The 17,848-nt window shown below is 50.6% G+C and overlaps 2 protein-coding genes across 4 annotated transcripts in view; one reads left to right on the top strand and one right to left on the bottom strand.

The window, feature by feature from the left end:
• Cib2 (calcium and integrin binding family member 2) overlaps positions 1 to 5,927 on the top strand; it is a 16,539-nt gene extending 10,612 nt beyond the window's left edge. For both annotated transcript variants that reach the window (NM_001015010.1, XM_087560991.1), the window contains 4 exons: positions 740 to 851; positions 2,164 to 2,311; positions 4,679 to 4,874; positions 5,241 to 5,927. In NM_001015010.1, coding sequence (NP_001015010.1) covers positions 740 to 851; positions 2,164 to 2,311; positions 4,679 to 4,874; positions 5,241 to 5,262 — 478 coding nt within the window. In that variant the 3' untranslated portion in view covers positions 5,263 to 5,927. The remainder of the gene's footprint in view (positions 1 to 739; positions 852 to 2,163; positions 2,312 to 4,678; positions 4,875 to 5,240) is intronic.
• On the bottom strand, positions 5,697 to 17,848 carry Sh2d7 (SH2 domain containing 7). 2 transcript variants are annotated; one of them, XR_015626423.1, is made up of 7 exons: positions 17,577 to 17,848; positions 16,325 to 16,414; positions 12,053 to 12,218; positions 11,600 to 11,809; positions 9,229 to 9,915; positions 6,449 to 7,516; positions 5,697 to 6,344 (listed from the first exon to the last, which is right to left on the bottom strand). XR_015626423.1 is itself a non-coding variant. In NM_001430546.1 (6 exons), exons 1-6 carry the CDS (start codon positions 17,750 to 17,752, stop codon positions 7,466 to 7,468), a joined length of 1,380 nt encoding a protein of 459 aa, NP_001417475.1. In that variant the 5' UTR covers positions 17,753 to 17,775; the 3' UTR covers positions 5,699 to 7,465. The 2 variants fall into 2 exon arrangements, 1 of the variants encoding a protein (NP_001417475.1); NM_001430546.1 differs by having other exon boundaries at positions 5,699 to 7,516; positions 17,577 to 17,775.

Genomic DNA, 17,848 nt, shown 5'->3' with positions numbered 1-17,848 from the left:
TCTAGTCCGAAATGTAATCAGAAACACCGTGGATCTGTTAAAGATGAGCGGATTAGCCAAATGTGGCAGCCTCAGCCTCGGGAGGCTGCAGGCTATCCAACCAAATAAGAGGCTTGCAAGGCCTGGCCTGGCCACATGGTGAGGCTCTGTCAACCCCAGCCTCCTCCAAAAAGCACATGAATTGCAAAATAAGCATTTCGTTGCAAGGACTTTTTATAAAAAGAAGGGTAATGTTCCTCAATGCAGGGAATAACAGGACATTTGAGTGTCCTCTTGCAGAGAGTCCCAGCTCTCATCTGGCCACACTGATGTCTTCTGACCCTCTCTCACACGAAGAATAGGATATGGGGGTTTCTCCTTTCTGCTCTACCCCCTGTGGCCTTAGATCCTTTGATGGAGATGTGTTCTTGGAGAGGAACAAAATCAGGAGGGTGAGGGGAGAGAGGATGAGAGAGGGAGGTGAGGGCAGTCGCCCAACTGGGGGACAGGGAGGAGGTGATGATAGTGCTGGTGCATGTGTGTGTGCTTGGGAAGCAAGAAGGACCTGGTCAGTTGGGTCATCTGCACAGGGATTTGCCAGAGCCTGCTTCCCCTCCAGGCTATGCCCACTGTGGACAGAGCAGACAGCCTCCTATTGACCCTTCACTAGCTCTTGGATAAGGACCTAGACAGGGAGGCACTGGGTCACTGGGGCTCAGGGTCAGTAGCCTCTAGTGCCTTTCCTCTGCTTCTCTCAAAGGCTTCATGCACGGTTCTATGAGCTGGCTCCCAACCTCGTCCCGATGGACTACAGGAAGAGCCCCATCGTCCACGTGCCCATGAGCCTCATCATTCAGATGCCGGAGCTCCGGGTAGGTGAGAGGATGCTGCTGGTGGGCCGGAGCATGGGGGATCCATGTCCAGGCAGGGAGTAGAGGCTCAGATCCAGACTGCCACCTGGCTCTAGCCATTGTGAATGTGTTTGCCCCGAATGGACCAGCGAAGCTCTGTGTGCCTCGGTTTCCCAATACACATGATGCATAAATGAGTTGTGGAAGGGTGTGGGGCTTGATAGGTGTCCTCTGGATATGTGGCTGCCCACTGCCCAGCCACTGGCCTGTGTTCACCTGCTTGTCCCTATGTGGAATAGCCTGGGCTACACTCAGCAAACCTTGGTATATTCTTTTAGATAATTTGTCTTTCATTCCCTGTCTGGCCATGGTTTCTTGGTCATCTCTAATGACAAATCTCAGACTGGAACTTTCTGGGATTTTTGGAATGTTCATTTGTATTTGGGCTATGTGGGGTAGGCTCAGCCAGCTCCTAATAAGTCCATGTGAGGGTCCTCGGGTCACCTACACATGGAAAGTTTCTTGAGTTTTTCAACATGGGATATAGAAAAGTACTCCCACAGTAAGAGAGCACCAGGCACAATTCCACAGTGCTGTGGGACTTGGCAGGCCTGGGATGTATGGCTTACAGTACGGTAAGAGCTACATGGCATCACCTTGGGCCGGCATCTTGACTCTGTCCTGAGAGGTGACAAGCAGAGGCTTAGCCCTAGAAATCACTGCCTGTCTTCAAGGGAGTAGGAGACCGTGAGGCACTGCAGGGTCTTTGTCTCCAGGTCTATGGGGCTGATCCAGGCTGAGGAAGGAATGTGGGTCCCTGACACTTTGGCATGACGGGGAGGAGCAGAGGCAGGTGCTGGGAATGAGAACAAATGGGCTGTGTGGCTGTAGGCATCAGAACCACCTCTTGCTGCTTGTGTTGGTCCTGACATCTTGGGGCCTCACTTCTACTTCCCACCTGTCTGGCCTGAATTAGCCTGGACCGAAGGTTTCCTGGAGTCGTTGTCTTCTATTGCTGGGGACGAAGCCCAGTTGGTTGAGGAAGGAGCCTGTGTGTGTGCCTCTGAACAATGAGACAGTTGGGATGCAGGGTCCTCTGTGCTTGCTGTGCTCATGTACACATCCTGTGTAGTGTGAGAACATGCTAGCTGAGCCAGATCCCAGAGCAGCGCCTTACACTTCTAACCTGGAAGCTCCTCCAACAGCCCATTAAGAAGCTGTGGTTGTTGCCTCTCTGAAAGCCACATGTGCAGGCTGTCACAGGCTAACCCTCAGACTGGCTTGAGCCCCCTGCTTTACCTACCCCAAGTGACGGGGCTGTGCTTTTCTTCAGGAGAATCCTTTCAAGGAGAGGATTGTGGAGGCTTTCTCTGAGGACGGTGAGGGGAACCTCACCTTCAATGACTTTGTGGACATGTTCTCTGTGCTCTGTGAGTCGGCGCCTCGGGAGCTCAAGGCGAACTATGCCTTCAAGATCTATGGTAAGGAAGGGCTGGCAGCAGGGCGGAACCGCATTGCTGAAAGGAGCCGTGAGCCATTGCGACATCCCGTTATCGCTGGGTACACTAAGGCTGCCCTTTGAGGGATGCCTGCCTTGAGGGCGCAAATCATGCCTGAGGCAGACACATCTTCAGAAAGACTCACCCGATCTGGGGTGGGGAGGGGGGGAGATTAAAATGAGGAATATGATGTCAGGGACTAGAGGACTAGGGGAGATTCGTCCCCTGGGACAAAAGGACAGGCACCCCAACAGAGTGCACAGTAAGGCTTGCCAATATAGTGATTGGAGTGTGGTGGGAGGGATCTGTGAGAGTACAGCGAACTGTGAGGAGTTTGGGCCCAGTGCTCAGGGCTGGGACACTGCAGGGTTCAGACAGGGAAAGGCAGGCAGAGAAGGGCAGTTGTGTTCTAGAAAGATCATTGGGAAACTTCGATATGCGAACTAGAAAAGTCAGGCTAAATCTAGGGGCCGGACTTCTTGAGACACGCTGATAAGCCAGGCAGAGAGGGAAATCCTGAAGAGTCCCCCTCACAGGCCAGAGATAGGGTCATCCCATTTCTCCAGCCTGCTGACCAACCGGCCACTAGAGGGCGCTGCACACACTTCATTTTCCCAGAGCTAATGGAAACTACCACACTGCTCACTTTCTGTGCCTTGAACTTTTACTGGGCCATATGAAAAGACTCCAAACCTTCCTGCACCTTTGAGAAGCTGGTGGATGTTAAAGCAGTGGGACCGTCAAGGGCTGTCTGTTAATTTTGTGCTGTCACGTTTATTTCAAAGGACTTTGGTTTAGGTACACAGTGCAACACACGGTGTTTGCCTATGAGAAAGCAGACCTTGCCTGTCCAGTTCCATAAATGTAGCTTCGAAAATTACACCCATTGTCCTTAAGCCTAGGACTCCACTGTGCTGTCCCTGGGAGAGGCTGTCATCTTAAATCGGCCTAGGATTCTGTCCAGCCCACTAGCCAGATAGCGAGTCTTTTCCTGGAACCCTCTGCAGGCCCTTCAGGAGCAGAGATGAATCCCATCTCATGCCTACCATGGAGACCTTCACAGGCAGGGATAAGGTGGGCAGCTCAGTTTACACTGAAGGGCTTCTACTCTAAATCTGACCCATGGCTGTGACCTCAGGAAGGTCCTCGTCCTCTCCAGCTCTGCTTTTTCACTTGCAGAGTTCAGGCATGGTTTACACAAAGGAGGAAGAGTGGTTCAGGTCTTCCTCAGTGCCATCTATGCCAGCCTGGTGGGCAGCAGGAGTTCAGTTAGAGGGACTGTCTAGAAAACGATGCTTGAAGAAACTTGAAGGCCAAGTGGGTATTTGCCAGGAAGGCATCAGAGGCCTGGGAAACCAAGTGCACAGAGCTGATAGCTTTACTAAGAGAGTGAGGGGTAGGGTAGAGCTTATCATGATGAGCTTGCACATGGCCCAGCCCACAGGGCTACCAAGTAATGCTCTGGGGATGGCCTTTTGCCCAGGAGACCCAACAGTGCCCCTATTCTGTCCACAAAGGCCTTTCCTGTGTTGGCCTCTCTCTAGCGGGATCCTGCATCTCTTGATTTATGGTTTTTTTAATTGACAGATTAAGTTGTACATGATTACCACTTATAATATGCATATTGTTAGATTAGTTGTGTGTGTGTATGTGTGTGTGTCTGTGTGTGTCTGTGTGTCTGTGTGTATGTGTGTATGTATATGTGTGTGTATGTGTGTGTGTGTATGTGTGTGTGTGTGTCTGTGTGTGTATGTGTGTCTGTGTGTGTCTGTGTGTCTGTGTGTGTGTGTGTGTGTGTGTGTGTGTGTGTGTGTGTGTGTGTGTGCCTACCAGGGGCGATGAGGTGCCATTACGAAAATGTGGGTCTTAGAGGTAAATAGACCTGATCAGAATCCTTGCTCCATCCCTAATTGGATCTTCAACCTGGACTCAGGCACTGGCCTTTCTGGGTCCTGTCTCCCTTGGCTCCAGGAGTCTAGTGTGGGCGAGAGCAGGAAGGCTCTTTGGATTGAGTGGGCTCAGGGAGTTCATATTTGGAACAGCGTGGGCTGTAGCTGTAAACGCCTTCACTGTGGGGGCTTGGGGGTCCCTCAAGTATTAATTTGTTGCCTGCGGATGTTTAAGATCTACCTTGCGTATGAACTTGTTGGTTTCTTTCAGTGGGGACAAGGACCCCAGTGTTCTCTGAGTTCACAGAGATACTCTGGGGAGTCCAGAGGCTGATAGTGAGATCTGTGTGCTCAGCTGGGAGGAAGGAGTAATACTGCACAGGACACCTCTGTCCTCAAAGCCCCTGGAGGGACTGAGCCCTCTTCTGACCATCTCCGTTCATCCCACCTAACCTCACAGACTTCAACACTGACAATTTCATCTGTAAAGAAGACTTAGAGCTGACACTGGCCAGACTTACTAAGTCAGAGCTGGATGAAGATGAGGTAGTGCTTGTGTGTGACAAAGTCATTGAAGAAGCTGACCTGGACGGTGATGGCAAGCTAGGCTTTGCCGACTTTGAGGACATGATCGCCAAGGCCCCTGACTTTCTCAGGTGAGGTTACTCCAGGAGCTGGGCTTGCTTGGGTTACCGCAACATTTAGGGGCACAGCTGGCTGCCCGGTCTCATGGGACCTCCATAGATAATGATATAAGCAGGCCTATTTCGTCCAGGCCCAGCTTCCCAGATGCATGACTGGCTCTTATATGACTACTCCTATCACCAGAGGGAGGGATCAAGACTCTTAGGGGAAGGAGGGAGGGAGGGAGGGAGGGGTGGTCTAGATCTTCAGTTTCTCCTTCTTAGCCTCCTGGAAGCTTTCCCTCTGTGCAGCTTTCCTTAAGGACATGACCAGGGTTAGGTCAGCTCTCTCTTCTGCCCAGCCCTCAGTCTCTCACCCTCTGTGCTTTCTCTTTATAGCACTTTCCACATCCGAATCTGAGGACACTGCCAAGGCTGTGGGGCCCCGGACTCCGTCCTCTGGCCTGCTGTCTACGCAGGTATGGTTTTCAAGTGCTCCAGGGAAGGAGCTGTGGCCTTTGGGGTTCTCACCCGTGGACATTTCCTGTGGCCCTTTCAGCAAAAAATAATCAATTAATAAATTAAAAATAAAAATGAATAGAAAACCTAACTGCAATGGGGTTGTGAAGAGCAGGACCCTTCTCCAGGCCTCCAGTGTCTACCCTCAAGACCTGCATTTCCCCTGCAGGCCCTCTCACCCACCCCCTTGCCCAGTTCTTTTCTCACCTGGGAGGGGAAGGTAGAAAAACCTTGCAGGAGAGGTAAGGCTGAATTATCTGTGTGCTGGGCAGGCACTCCAGTCACCCAGGGGTAAGTGCAAAAACCAAACAAACAAAGAAACAAAGGAAACAGAGCCTGGGGTTCTATGCAATCTTTTACCAAAGCCAAGGCTGGGCTGTACCCACCTCCAACCCCATGCTTTCCCAATGTGAAGTTGTATACGAAGTTAGGTCCAAAGGGCTCTGCCCCCATGTCACGAACACTACTCCACCCCACCCCACCCCATCCCCGATGACGTGGTATCACTGATGTGTGCTGACCTCAGATTTGTGAATTCCTAGAAATAAAGCACTTTTGTGTCCTGCACTCTCCGTGTCTGTCAGCGTCAGGAACGTTCGGTGACACTCTTTTAGGCAGTCCCTGACGCCTCAGAGGAAGGGTCGGCATCAGTGTCAGTTGCTAATATTGGCTTCTGGATGTTGGGTGAGGGTTGTTTCCATTTCCCTAGTAATGGATTTGTCTACCAGCAGGGAGCTCACCATTGTTAGGCTTGGGGTTTTCCTGCTATTCTTAAACCTTTCACCAGCACCCCTAGGAGATAGGGACTTCTAGAGTTCAGAGGGACAAGCACACTGACCAAATAATCTACCAAGGAGTGGCTTTCCCCGGTGCGCACTGAGCCAGTTCTGCCCAGGGCCTGGGTGGAGGCAGGTGGGGAGGGGACTGTGGTTTTGGTTCCTGCCTCCAGCTTGTAAAGACAAGGTAAAGAGAAGGCAACAGGGGCTGGGGATTTAGCTCAGTGGTAGAGCGCTTGCCTAGCAAGCGCAAGGCCCTGGGTTCGGTCCCCAGCTCCGAAAAAAAGAACCAAAAAAAAAAGAGAAGGCAACAGAGCAGTTGCTGACGCTATGGGTTTGGGGACACATGGGTGAAGGGGAGCAGTATAAAACAGGACAATTCCCGGAAGAGCCAGCTTGGCCAAGGGAACAGCTTGAGCAAGAATTTTCTAGTCCCGACCTGGTGACTGAGCAGAGCCCTACTCCCAGAAGTCCCTGGAGGTGAAGCCACCAGGTTCATGGTAGGTTGCATGGGAGGAATCTGAGTTGCTCCAAAGGTCAGGACCGGCCGGAGACAGAGGGCAGGAAGGGGTGACCTGCTCACATCAGCATAGCATCAGATGTCCCCTAACTGGCTACCAGATGCTACCTAGCAGTACATCCAAGGTTAAGCTTGCCTTATTGAGGGGGTCTCTGTTCAGACCCTCACTAGCTATGTCTTTGAACAGGTTTCTGTAGCAAAAGCTAGGAGTTTGCACAGTGAATCTAGGATAAAGATGGTGGAGTGGGGAAGGAAGGGCTGGGGTCGGTTCCCAGGAGCCCAGCCTGATATTGGGTTAGAACCATGGCTTCTGAGGTTGGACCTGGGCTGCTGCATCCCAAGCTTCTGGATCGAATCCTTCTGGGATGGGTGCAGAGGATGTGGCTCCCGGCCATCTCCTCTGGCAAGGCTGTGAGGAAGGGAACTGCTTTCGTTCTCAGAAGTAATAGCATGATGTCATTTAGCCCGTCAGGAAAGTGTCTGTCTTGGACAGGGGCCTGCTACATACTTGTTAAGCGTCTGGAGCATGAAGCCAGCTTGATCGATCAGTCCAGGCCTTCCCATGTTCATCCAACCCTTCCTTTAGTTAGTCCCCACCCTTACTGGCCTTATCCCTTCATTATGTGGATGGACAGCATTGAAGAGACATCCAGGAGTTGCAGGCTGCTGCAAGGTCTCTCCCAGGCCTTCCTGGATAGGTACCCGGGCTGCATCTTGGAGCCTAGTTCCGTAGCCGATGAGCTGAGGGTATCCAGTAATCCCTGGTGCAGTGTGGCTACCACTAAACCCTCTGAATGCCAGGCCTTTCCTCAGGATTTATGCTTCTTGTCTGTGAAGAAGAGCCTCCGGAACTTGTCAGGCTGGGAGGAGAGAAAAGATGTTGGGGCAGAGAAAACCAGAGACCCATGCTCAGAGGCTCTTAGCTCAGGCCTGGGGTGTCAGCCAGAACATAGTGCCAGCATGGCTCCCACAGGCCTCTCTTGGGGACCCCAAACTCCACTTTCAGTCTTCCAGTTTAAGATGAAGATTTATTTAGCTTTGACTGGCTGAGGATGGATAGTGAGGAAGGAGGTAGAAAATACCACATTTCCCTCCTGAGTATGTGCTGGGGTCCCTACTACTTCCTACCCTTCTGGGGCCTTGCTACGCCCTGGTTGCAAAGGGTGGAGAGGAAGACAGATTATATACAGGACCACCAGGAGTAGAGGAAGACATGGGGACATCTGGAGGAAGTGCAGACACGGATTCTGAGGACTGTTCACTGCCTAAGTCTTAGAGGATTGACCCCTCAGAAATGATGGAGGTTGGGGAGGGGAGAACAAGACAAGGGTGGGGATGGGGGTGGAGGTGGGAGTGGGGGTGGGTGGGGAAACCCTGCCCTGAAGGAAGAGCTGGTTTGAAGCTCAGGGTGTCCTTGTTCTGGCTAGGAGAGGGAGGTTTCAGGTTTCTCCCAGATTTGGGGTTGTGTCCACTGGAAGGAGGCTTTCCACTCCTGTTGTGTGCAAGTACAGGCAGCTGAGGGATAGGGCGGGGTTGTGGGCTCATCTGCCACCTCAGGGGCCCAGGTTCAGCCCCATGCCAACCACCTCCCTCTGGTGTTATTTTTACCCCCTGCCCTCGCCTTGTTCTTCACTTCTTTGTCATGAATCCTCAGAAGTAGTCACCCTGAGAGCCAAGAGCCACCTCTGACAGTGTCTTGTCAACAGGGCATATGGTGCATTGTTCCCAGGGCAGCCGCCCTGAGCGCAACTGGATAATCGGCCCATTGTACAGACACGGAAGAGTCTGGGTGGGGTTTCCAAGTCAAAATATAGGCTCTCCAGTTAAATCTGAATTCTAGGAAAATAAGAAACCATAGTGATTTTTTTGTTTTGTTTTTTTTCTTTTCTTTCTCTTTTTTTGAAACTTTAAAAAATGATTTATTTATTTTTATTTCGAGTGTTTTGCCTGCTTGTATGACTCTTATGTCTGGGTGAGGGCACAGGTAGTTGTGAGCTGCTGGGTGGATGGTAGGAACTGAATCCAGGTCCTCTGAAAGAGTAGCGAATGCTCTTAACTGCTGAGCCGTCTATCCACAGACTCCCATCATAATGTTTGAGATATGTGAAAGCTACTGATTTATATACAATTAAAATCTAACTAGATGCCTTGTATTTTATCTTGCTAAATTTGGTGATTATAGTCATCAGAGAAATTGTCTTGCCTAAAACCAGAAGCTAGAAAGTTGTTTATTCATGACTATGGCAGAGGGCCTTCTTTCCAGCTTCCAATGGTTCTGACAGCCTTCTGATGGGCTGCAAGAAAGGCAGGAGTGCCTACTGTAGAGCAAGCTCCTGGGTGATTTCACCCTGAAATCTAGCGGCTGCTTTTCCCACCTTTAAATCACCGGGGTGGGGGGGAAGTTCTGGGCATTGGTAGTAACCTCCTCGTGCTTGAGGACCATACAGAGTCTCCCTATGTAGTCCTGACTGACCTAGAGCTCACTATGTAAGCCAGGCCGGCCTCAAACTCACAGAAACCCTCCTGCCTCTGCTACCCTAGTGCACCACATCCACCCCCTCTGGGAACTCACCTTGTGCACTCGTCCAGTGTCCTTGTTCTTGGCAGCTGGGATTTGCTCATAGGTGTTCCCTGGCTCTGGAAGCTGCGGGGTCCCCGGAATCTTCTCATAGCCATAGTCCATTGGCCCCGATAGTTGGCTGTATGTCGGACTAACTCCAGGGCATGGGAGCTTGGCGGCGCTATGCCAGCAGGACGGAATCTGCTCGTAAGTACTGCCTCTTTGGTCTGGTTTGTCCCTACCCTCTTGTCGTAGGCCTGATGTCTCAGCAAGCTGGTAGGTGTCTGCAGAGCTGGCTTCAGAGGAGGACTGTGCCTCGTGGCTCAGCTTTAGAAAGCCTTGCCTCCAAGTAGTAGCCCGAGATCCTTGGGCCTCAGAATTGGGAGGCAGGGGAAATCCTAAGGAAGTATAAGGCATTGTGGAGCCTTGGTCTGGCTTCTCCCCAGAGGGGGCAGGTTCTGGGCTATTGGGCTTGTTTTGATCTTCATCTGAGAGTTTCCTTGAGGGCTCCCTGCCTGGGGATGAAGCCAAGTTGCCAGCAGGAGCTGGCCTGTGCCTGCCCCAGACCTCTGTACCTGGGCCTAGCTGTGCCCGGTTCATCTTCTTCAGTTCTGAGTAGACGATACCACTGGGGCCTGCAGAAGAGTCATCCAGAAGAGAGGGACTCTTCTGGGGAATGGGGGGCACTCTAGTGGGTACCTGAGAGAGAGGGACAGAAAATGTCTTAAAAAGCCACCATTGGTACTATGTCCTTAGACCCTCTAAGCTATCTTTATAAATTGAGCCTCCCTCTTTTGTCTCAGTTTGCCTATCATATGCAGGGGTTGGTTCAGGTTTCCTGGTTCTGATTCTAAATGCAGTCTTTGCCTTGACAGCCAAGGCCTTGGCCCATCAGCTCAACAGCAAACCCAAACTCATTCTGCCTGGTCCTCCTGTCTCCATCATGGTTCACGGGGTCCCACAGGGCCCTATGAGTCCTCCCACTCACTGCTATGCACCCCTTCAGAGTGGTTTACTCCCAAGCCCATCAGTCATGGAACCTTTCAACAAATATTTACTAAGTACCAACTACACGGCAGACAGGCTAAGTCCTGAGACCAGCCTGAGTTTACATTCTAACCTGGAAGCAAGCACAAAGATTTGGTGTAGAGTATGATGTATGAATGTGTGATAAGGATGTCCCGTCACGTCATGATCAGTGCTGTAGGGAGCAAAGCAGGTAACAGAAGAGAAAAATAACAGGTGGGAAAGGTGGCATGTCCTGTGTGTAGGTCAGGAGGGAAAGGTGGCATGTCCTGTGTGTAGGTCAGGAGGGGAAGGTGGCATGTCCTGTATGTAGGTCAGGAGGGAAAGGTGGCATGTCCTGTAGGTCAGGAGGGAAAGGTGGCATGTCCTGTATGTAGGTCAGGTGGGAAAGGTGGCATGTCCTGTAGGTCAGGAGGGAAAGGTGGCATGTCCTGTAGGTCAGGAGGGAAAGGTGGCATGTCCTGTAGGTCAGGAGGGAAAGGTGGCATGTCCTGTATGTAGGTCAGGTGGGAAAGGTGGCATGTCCTGAATGTAGGTCAGGAGGGAAAGGTGGCATGTTCTGTATGTAGGTCAGGAGGGAAAGGTGGCATGTCCTGTATGTAGGTCAGGAGGGAAAGGTGACATGTTCTGTAGGTCATGTGGGAAAGGGGATACGTTGTATAGGTCAGGTTGGAAAGGCGATGTGTTCTGTAGGTCAGGTGGGAAAGGTCCTATAACTCAGGTGGTCTTTCTGAGGAGAGACGAAATGCAGTATGAGTATGAGTGATGTCACTCTGGTAAGAAGAGCAGCCAGGCAGAGTTTACAGGAAGTTAAAAGCCTTGTGGGTTTAAGAAAGATCTGTAAGGCCAGTGGGGCCACAGTGGGCAAGGGAGAGAGGTTCAGGAGACTGGAGTGGCTCTTGTAGACCCTGGAGGTTTTAGGTTCTATTCTGAGTTTAAGACATCCTTGGCATGCCATGGTCTATGTCTAAGGACATTTTCTGAGCCTATCTCATCATAGAGACACCCCACCTTACAGTTTCCTGGATGGTGTTCAGTATCTCACAACATTCTCACTGAGCCCTTGCAGGTACCTCAGGAACTATAAATAGACTCATAGAGAGTTCATGACTCACACAAAGGCTCACACTGAGAATATGGAAAAGTCTAGTCTAGGCTTGAGTCAATCCAGCTGACCAGGGCAGAGCAGAGCATTGGTGAGTCACTGGAGGCTGTCTCTAGGTTGGGCTTCTTATACTGTGAGCCTGGTGTTCACCCGCTATGTCTGAGGATACCGTCTGGTGGCCTCCAAGGACCTGACTCTAGTATGACCCCCCCACATCCCAACCTAGCCTGTGTGGAGCAGACTCCTCCTCACCTCTGTACTCTCCTCATTCGAGCCAGTTCTGGAACTCGCATCTAGGGCTTTCTTGGTGTGCAGGAAGGAGACCTGGGGCTTTGCAGGAAGGCAGGGGCTGGTAACCTTGTCAGGGAGCATGCTGGGAAGTTCCATAGCTGGAATTTCCAGGCCTAGATTAGTCTGCTGGAGGCCCGTGTTGATGGCGTCGTATAGATCATTTTCCTCGAGCTGGAGGCAGTGAAGATATAACAGGCTTATGGTCATACGCTAGGGTCTTCAACTGCCTGCCAGGGGCTGCTTAGAAGGGATAGACACACTCCACTAGGTTTCTGACCTTTGGGTAAGGTTCTTTTTTTGATTGAGGGCCATGGTGCCTCTCTGTTTCTTTGATGGCATGTGCCTGTGTAATTGTTACCCCAAGGATGGACACCCCATCCACCCATCCTCACCCGGGGAAGAAGAGGTGCCTACCCGTGGGCAAGCAGCAGCAAGGGTCTCTCCAAAAGGCTCAAGCTGCACCTCCTGGTAATGGCGTAGGAGCTCATCCAGGGTGCTGTGGCTGAGGGTGTCTCCTGAGACAAGGTAACGTCGATTTCGCAGCTGGTTGATGACAAAATGGCGGCAGCGATCACTACCCCTGTAACACAGTTCGCACGTGGGCTGGGTTGGGCTGCTGGCTCTGTGCGGGCCAGCTTTGCCCCTGTGTGTCGGAGGATCATCTCTCCAGTGCAGACTCGTGTGACCAAGGGTTGCCCTCCCCACGTGCATCTGTGGTGTTCCTTGGAGAGCTGGGGGGCACTTCAAATGTCTGGGCCCTGGGAACAACCTGATCTTGTTCTTTGGAAGCACAGGGCTAGGACTAGTGTGATTTAGACACTCATCGAGCACAAAACTTAAAGATGCTCATCTATTTACTAATGCAATAATTTATCTGTTCTTTTTTTTTTTTTTTTTTTTTTTTGTGGTATTGGAGAACAAACCTAGGGCCTGCCTACATGCTGCACAAGTGCTATGACACTGAGCCATGCCCCTAGCCCTACTTAATTATTTATTTTAACTTTAAATCCTTTAATTATTTCCTCTTGATTTTTCAGAGAAGATCCAACTTTATAGCCCAGGCTGGCCTTGAACTCAGGTGGATCCTGCTGCCTCAGCATCTCTGTAGGTGCGAACTATGGTGCTTGGCTAAGACAGTAGTCAGAAGATCAAAATAAAAGAAAAACGAAGCAAAACCATAAACACAACAAAACAATGAGGAAGAAAATATCAAAGTTTCCAATAAAGGCAAGGTGCAACCCTGTACCTTTGTCACTCAGCTTCACCCATCCCCCATCCTCTGGAACAGCAGAACTCTCCCTCAGCCTGCAAAGTCCCACCCTCTTCATTGTCCACAGCACACATCATGGGTGCACAGCAAGATGAATTTCTGCACATAAAAATGCCCAGGTAACCACATGGAGATCAGGACATGAACCTTGCCCGGCCCCTCCCTGCCAGTACCCCCAGGTGGCCTCTTTCTGACCTATTGCTTGTTTCTTCCATTCTGGAATTTCAAATAAATGAAAATTATGCAAAAATCCTCATTTGTGTCTCACTTCCTTCACTCAACGTATATTTCAGATTCGCTTAGGCCCAAGTAGGTTTAGCTTCTTTCTTTCAAAAGTTAGGTGTATCGTCTCACCCGATGCTCATTGGGGTTGTGCTGACTGTGCTGACTTTTGGTGAATGCATTTATTCATTTCTACTGAGAATATGCCAAAGAGTAATAGGCAAGGCCGAGCCACCATACACACACACACACACACACACACACACACACACGCACACACACACACACACACCACACCACACACACACACAGTACACCATCCCATACACACACACCACACACACCACACACACCACACACACCACACACACACACCACACACACACACACACACCATACACACACACCACACCACACACACACACCACACCACACACACATACCACACACACCACACACACACACATACACACCACACACACACCACACACACACACACACCACACACACACCACACCACACACACACACACCACACACACCACACACACACACACCACACCACACCACACACACACCACACCACACCACACACACATCACACCACACACATACACAGTACACCATCCCATACACACACCACACACACCACACCACACCACACACACACACACAGTACACCATCCCATAAACACACACACACACCACACCACACACTCACACACACACCACACCACACACACACACACACACACACACACCACACACCACACACACAGTATACCATCCCATACACACACACCACACACACCACACACACCACACACACACACCACACACACACCACACACCACACACACACACACACACACACAGTACACCATCCCATAAACACACACACACACCACACCACACATACACACACACACCACACCACACACAAACAGTACACCATCCCATACACACACACCACACACACCACACACACCACACACACCACACACACAACCACACACACACCACACACACCACACACACATCACACACACCACACACACAGTACACCATCCCATACACACACACACCACACACACACACACACACCACACACACACCACACACACACACACACCATACACACACACACCACACCACACACACACCACACCACACACACACCACACACACCACACACACCACACACACACACACACCACACACACACCACACACACCACATACCACACACACACACACACCACACCACACACACACCACACCACACACACACCACACACACACACACACCACACACACACCACACCACACACACACCACACACACACACACACCACACACACACCACACACACACACTACACACACCACACACCACACACACACACACCACACACACACCACACACACCACACACACACCACACACACACCACACACACACACACCACACACACACACACACACACACACACACACACACACACACTCCTCTGTCTCTCTCTTTCTCTCATTTTACGGAAATCAAATTTACTAGTCTTTAAGAGCTTGTTTGGGGATTTTAGACCAAAGGTCGTTCCTTCTTTATTCTGGGAAACTTGTCCTCTTTAACAAACTGTGCTTCAGGAGGGATGCCCGTGTTTCAGCAAGGGAGGGGTCGCTTTTCTAGCCAGCCAGATCAGCTGAATGAACGCTGGTCACAGGTTGGGTAACAGATGTGGCAGTCAGGCTGCATTCACATCCAAATTTATCAGTCCTTTATAGTGAGTACTTTATGTGTAAGAAGCTTTTCTTTAATCCTGTTTTTATAGGCACCTTGTTTGCTAATGGAAATATTTTCCTGTTCCTGTTTCCTTTTAGAAAGGTTATTGTTTTCTATTTTGGACCTATGCAGAATTACTCATTTTTGTACCTTGTATGAGGTAGTGACCATTTTCCCCCTAATTGGATATCCAAGGGCTATGTATCAATTACACGAACACCGGGAACAACCGCGGTGTCTCTGATGTGGATGTGGGAGTCAGCACGCTGACTGTCTCTGCCCCCTTCTATTCCTTTTCATTATTTATGTTTCTTTGAACACCTCCTCTTGCCCTCTTTTATAAGGTGGCACTCTGCCTAAGGTCTCATGAGGGAGACAGAAGCTCAAAAAAACACAGAATAAAGAAAACCCAAAACCGAAAGGAGATTTGGGAAATGCTTATTATATTTCAGAGTGCCCAAAGCAGTGCCTGGGGACAGATGAGAATCGAGCGATTATTAACATTTGCCCAACCCTCCCATGTTTTGTTCCCTGTGCTGGGAGTTGCAAATGCCTGTCTCATCGGGTGCTTGCAACAGTCCTATGGTGGGTAACTAGAACGCTCCTATTTTACATATGAGATGGCAAAGACACAGAGAGGCAAAGAAACTTCCTCCAGGTTAGGATCTGAACAAGGAGAGTCTGTGCACATAATTTGAATCAGAATGTGAAGACTTGGAAGTTTGCCCTGCAGTCCTGGCCTCCTTCCAGGCCTCCAGAGGAGCCTTCTACCTTCCCAACTCAACCTAATTTCAGGCCGTGGTCCACAGTCATCGCCCCTGACTTTATATTAGGTACCTGTCTCTTCCTCTTTAGCCTTATAGCCTTATATCAGGAAGACCCAAGATCTTCATACCCAACCAATGGTGTGGGCTCCCACAGCCTTCACACCTCAAGACTGTCTCCAGTTCTCCCTCCTTATGTGGTTAGAGGGACCCTGCTTCTGCCTGGATCCCTTCTTTGTGGTCCGACTTCTCATCCACCGCTATCCTGTTCCCGGAAGTGTTGTGTCCTGCTGCACCCAAGGATCTGTGGTTCTCAAAATCTTGTACTTCTGTTCATGCCAGTTCACTTACTAGAAAGACTTTCTTATACCCAACCATGCCCCCTTCTCACTAGCAAGCCTATTCCTCCACTGCTGGGCCCAGAGTTCATCTGTGCCCACTGGGAAGAGGTTTTATCCGACTCCCCTCCTCCCTTTGAAGGCTGCAGCAACATCCCTGGCATATAGTCAGTGCTGGTGCTCTGAAAGGGTTGGCCAAGCAGAGGATGACTGAATCATGGAGTCAGGGCCCAGAGAAAACCAGACAGTGGGTGTGTGAGCCTCTGTGTTCATCAGCAGAGTCTGCCTGTCTCTTCGTAGAGGGCTTTCCACTTACCTGTAAGATAAGATGTAGCCGGCAGCCCGGTCACTGAGGCGAATGAGGAAGGAACCAAGAGCTTTGTCCCTGAGTAGCTGCTCTGTCTGCCTGGACAGAGGACATGCCATTAACTGGGGTCTGTACCCTCACAGTAACCAAGCAGCCTGAATCAGACCTGTTCAGGGCCCTGCTGCGAGTCCTAAATTGAGACAGATATTCAGCCCTTGATGGAGAGTCTTCTGAGACCTTTGACTGACTCTGAGGCCTCTGAAGGTGCAGTCTGTGGTTGGTCTTGGCTCAAGGAAACAAACTCAAGACAATCTGTAGTTGGATGTGAGTCCCCAGGCCACAGGTACCTCCCACTCCCCAATGTGGCCTTGCCAGCAGGAGCAAGAGACATGGCCTGCAGATTCCCGCTCTCCACCCGGATAAGTATGTAGACAGAACGATACCGGAGACTTTTGCATTGGTAGGAATCCCTCTCTTGGGACTAAGTGTGCAGTTGTGCAAGATGTATACTACATAAGAGTTTCTGTAGCAAAGAGCCGCTGCTGTGTCTGAAGCTTGGGTACAAGAGAAGCTTACAGGAATTCACCACCACCCTTCAGCTTCTTCTACATGACACCAAGTGTTTTTGAGGCAAGTAGAAAATTCTAGTTCTTTATTTTCTTTTTGGCTTGGAAGAACACAGACCATATAATTTCTTACCCACTAACTCACCAATACATCACTAATCAGAACTACCTTCATAATTTTCGGGAATCAATGCCCAATGAACGTGTGGGACCCCTTATTTCCAAACAAAGAGTGTCAGGACAGTGACACAGAGCAGTAAAACAGCTGCAGGTCCCCCGAACACAGCCTCATGTGGTCTGCAAAGCTGTCCCAGGTGCTGGGTTAGGCACTGGGCCAGGACCTGGTGGGCTTTGTTTCTCATTCCTGCTTCCATATGGTACTTGGGGAGCTTGGTAATCCAGCCCAACCACAATGCCAAGTCCCACATTCTTGCCTCTATGCCGGGATAACCGTGTGTCTAGGTTCCCTGGATAGTTTTTTACCTCAATTACAATAACATTCCAGTGCCTGCACACGGCATGGCCTTCTAACTTTCAACAAGATACCCAGAGCTCATCTAAACACGCTCAGCTCCTACACAGCCCACTTTAGTCCTCCCCACAGCTGCCAGTACCAAAGATCCCGCTAGGGACATGCCACACCTGCCTTCAGAAGCTTCTTCAATCTGCCCCTTCTACCTCAGGGGCAGTCTTACTTGCGAGTGATGAATCCATGGAACCAGGGGGGCAGAGCTCCATTCTGTAGGATAGAGGGGGCCTGTGTTTCCATGAACCACTTCAGAGCCAGCTCCTGGATTTCTGCCAAGGCCTGCCCATTTCCTGCCTCTTCTAGTGCCTTGCCCTGATGGAACTGCTCCGGGCCGCCCTCCATCCCGGTGAGCACTGGTGATAAGTAAGCCCTGATGGCTGCAGTCCTTTATATCTGTGCGTGATACAGCTCATTTGCCTGTACTCACACCCTCCCCGA

Source organism: Rattus norvegicus, chromosome 8 (assembly GCF_021556685.1).
Source record: "Rattus norvegicus strain SHRSP/BbbUtx chromosome 8, alternate assembly SHRSP_T2T, whole genome shotgun sequence".
In the NCBI taxonomy this organism is placed as follows: domain Eukaryota; kingdom Metazoa; phylum Chordata; class Mammalia; order Rodentia; family Muridae; genus Rattus; species Rattus norvegicus.
This window is presented reverse-complemented; position numbering and strand designations above follow the sequence as displayed.

Excerpts from the sequence above, each read along its gene's own strand:
- Sh2d7 (NM_001430546.1), bottom strand. The coding sequence starts at position 17,752 with ATGGAGGGCGGCCCGGAGCAGTTCCATCAGGGCAAGGCACTAGAAGAG. Across the intron at positions 9,916-11,599 it reads CGAATGAGGAGAGTACAGAG|GTACCCACTAGAGTGCCCCC; the intron begins GTGAGGAGGAGT and ends CCTCTCTCTCAG. Across the intron at positions 7,517-9,228 it reads ACACTGGACGAGTGCACAAG|CCTGACAAGTTCCGGAGGCT; the intron begins GTGAGTTCCCAG and ends CTCTCCTCCCAG.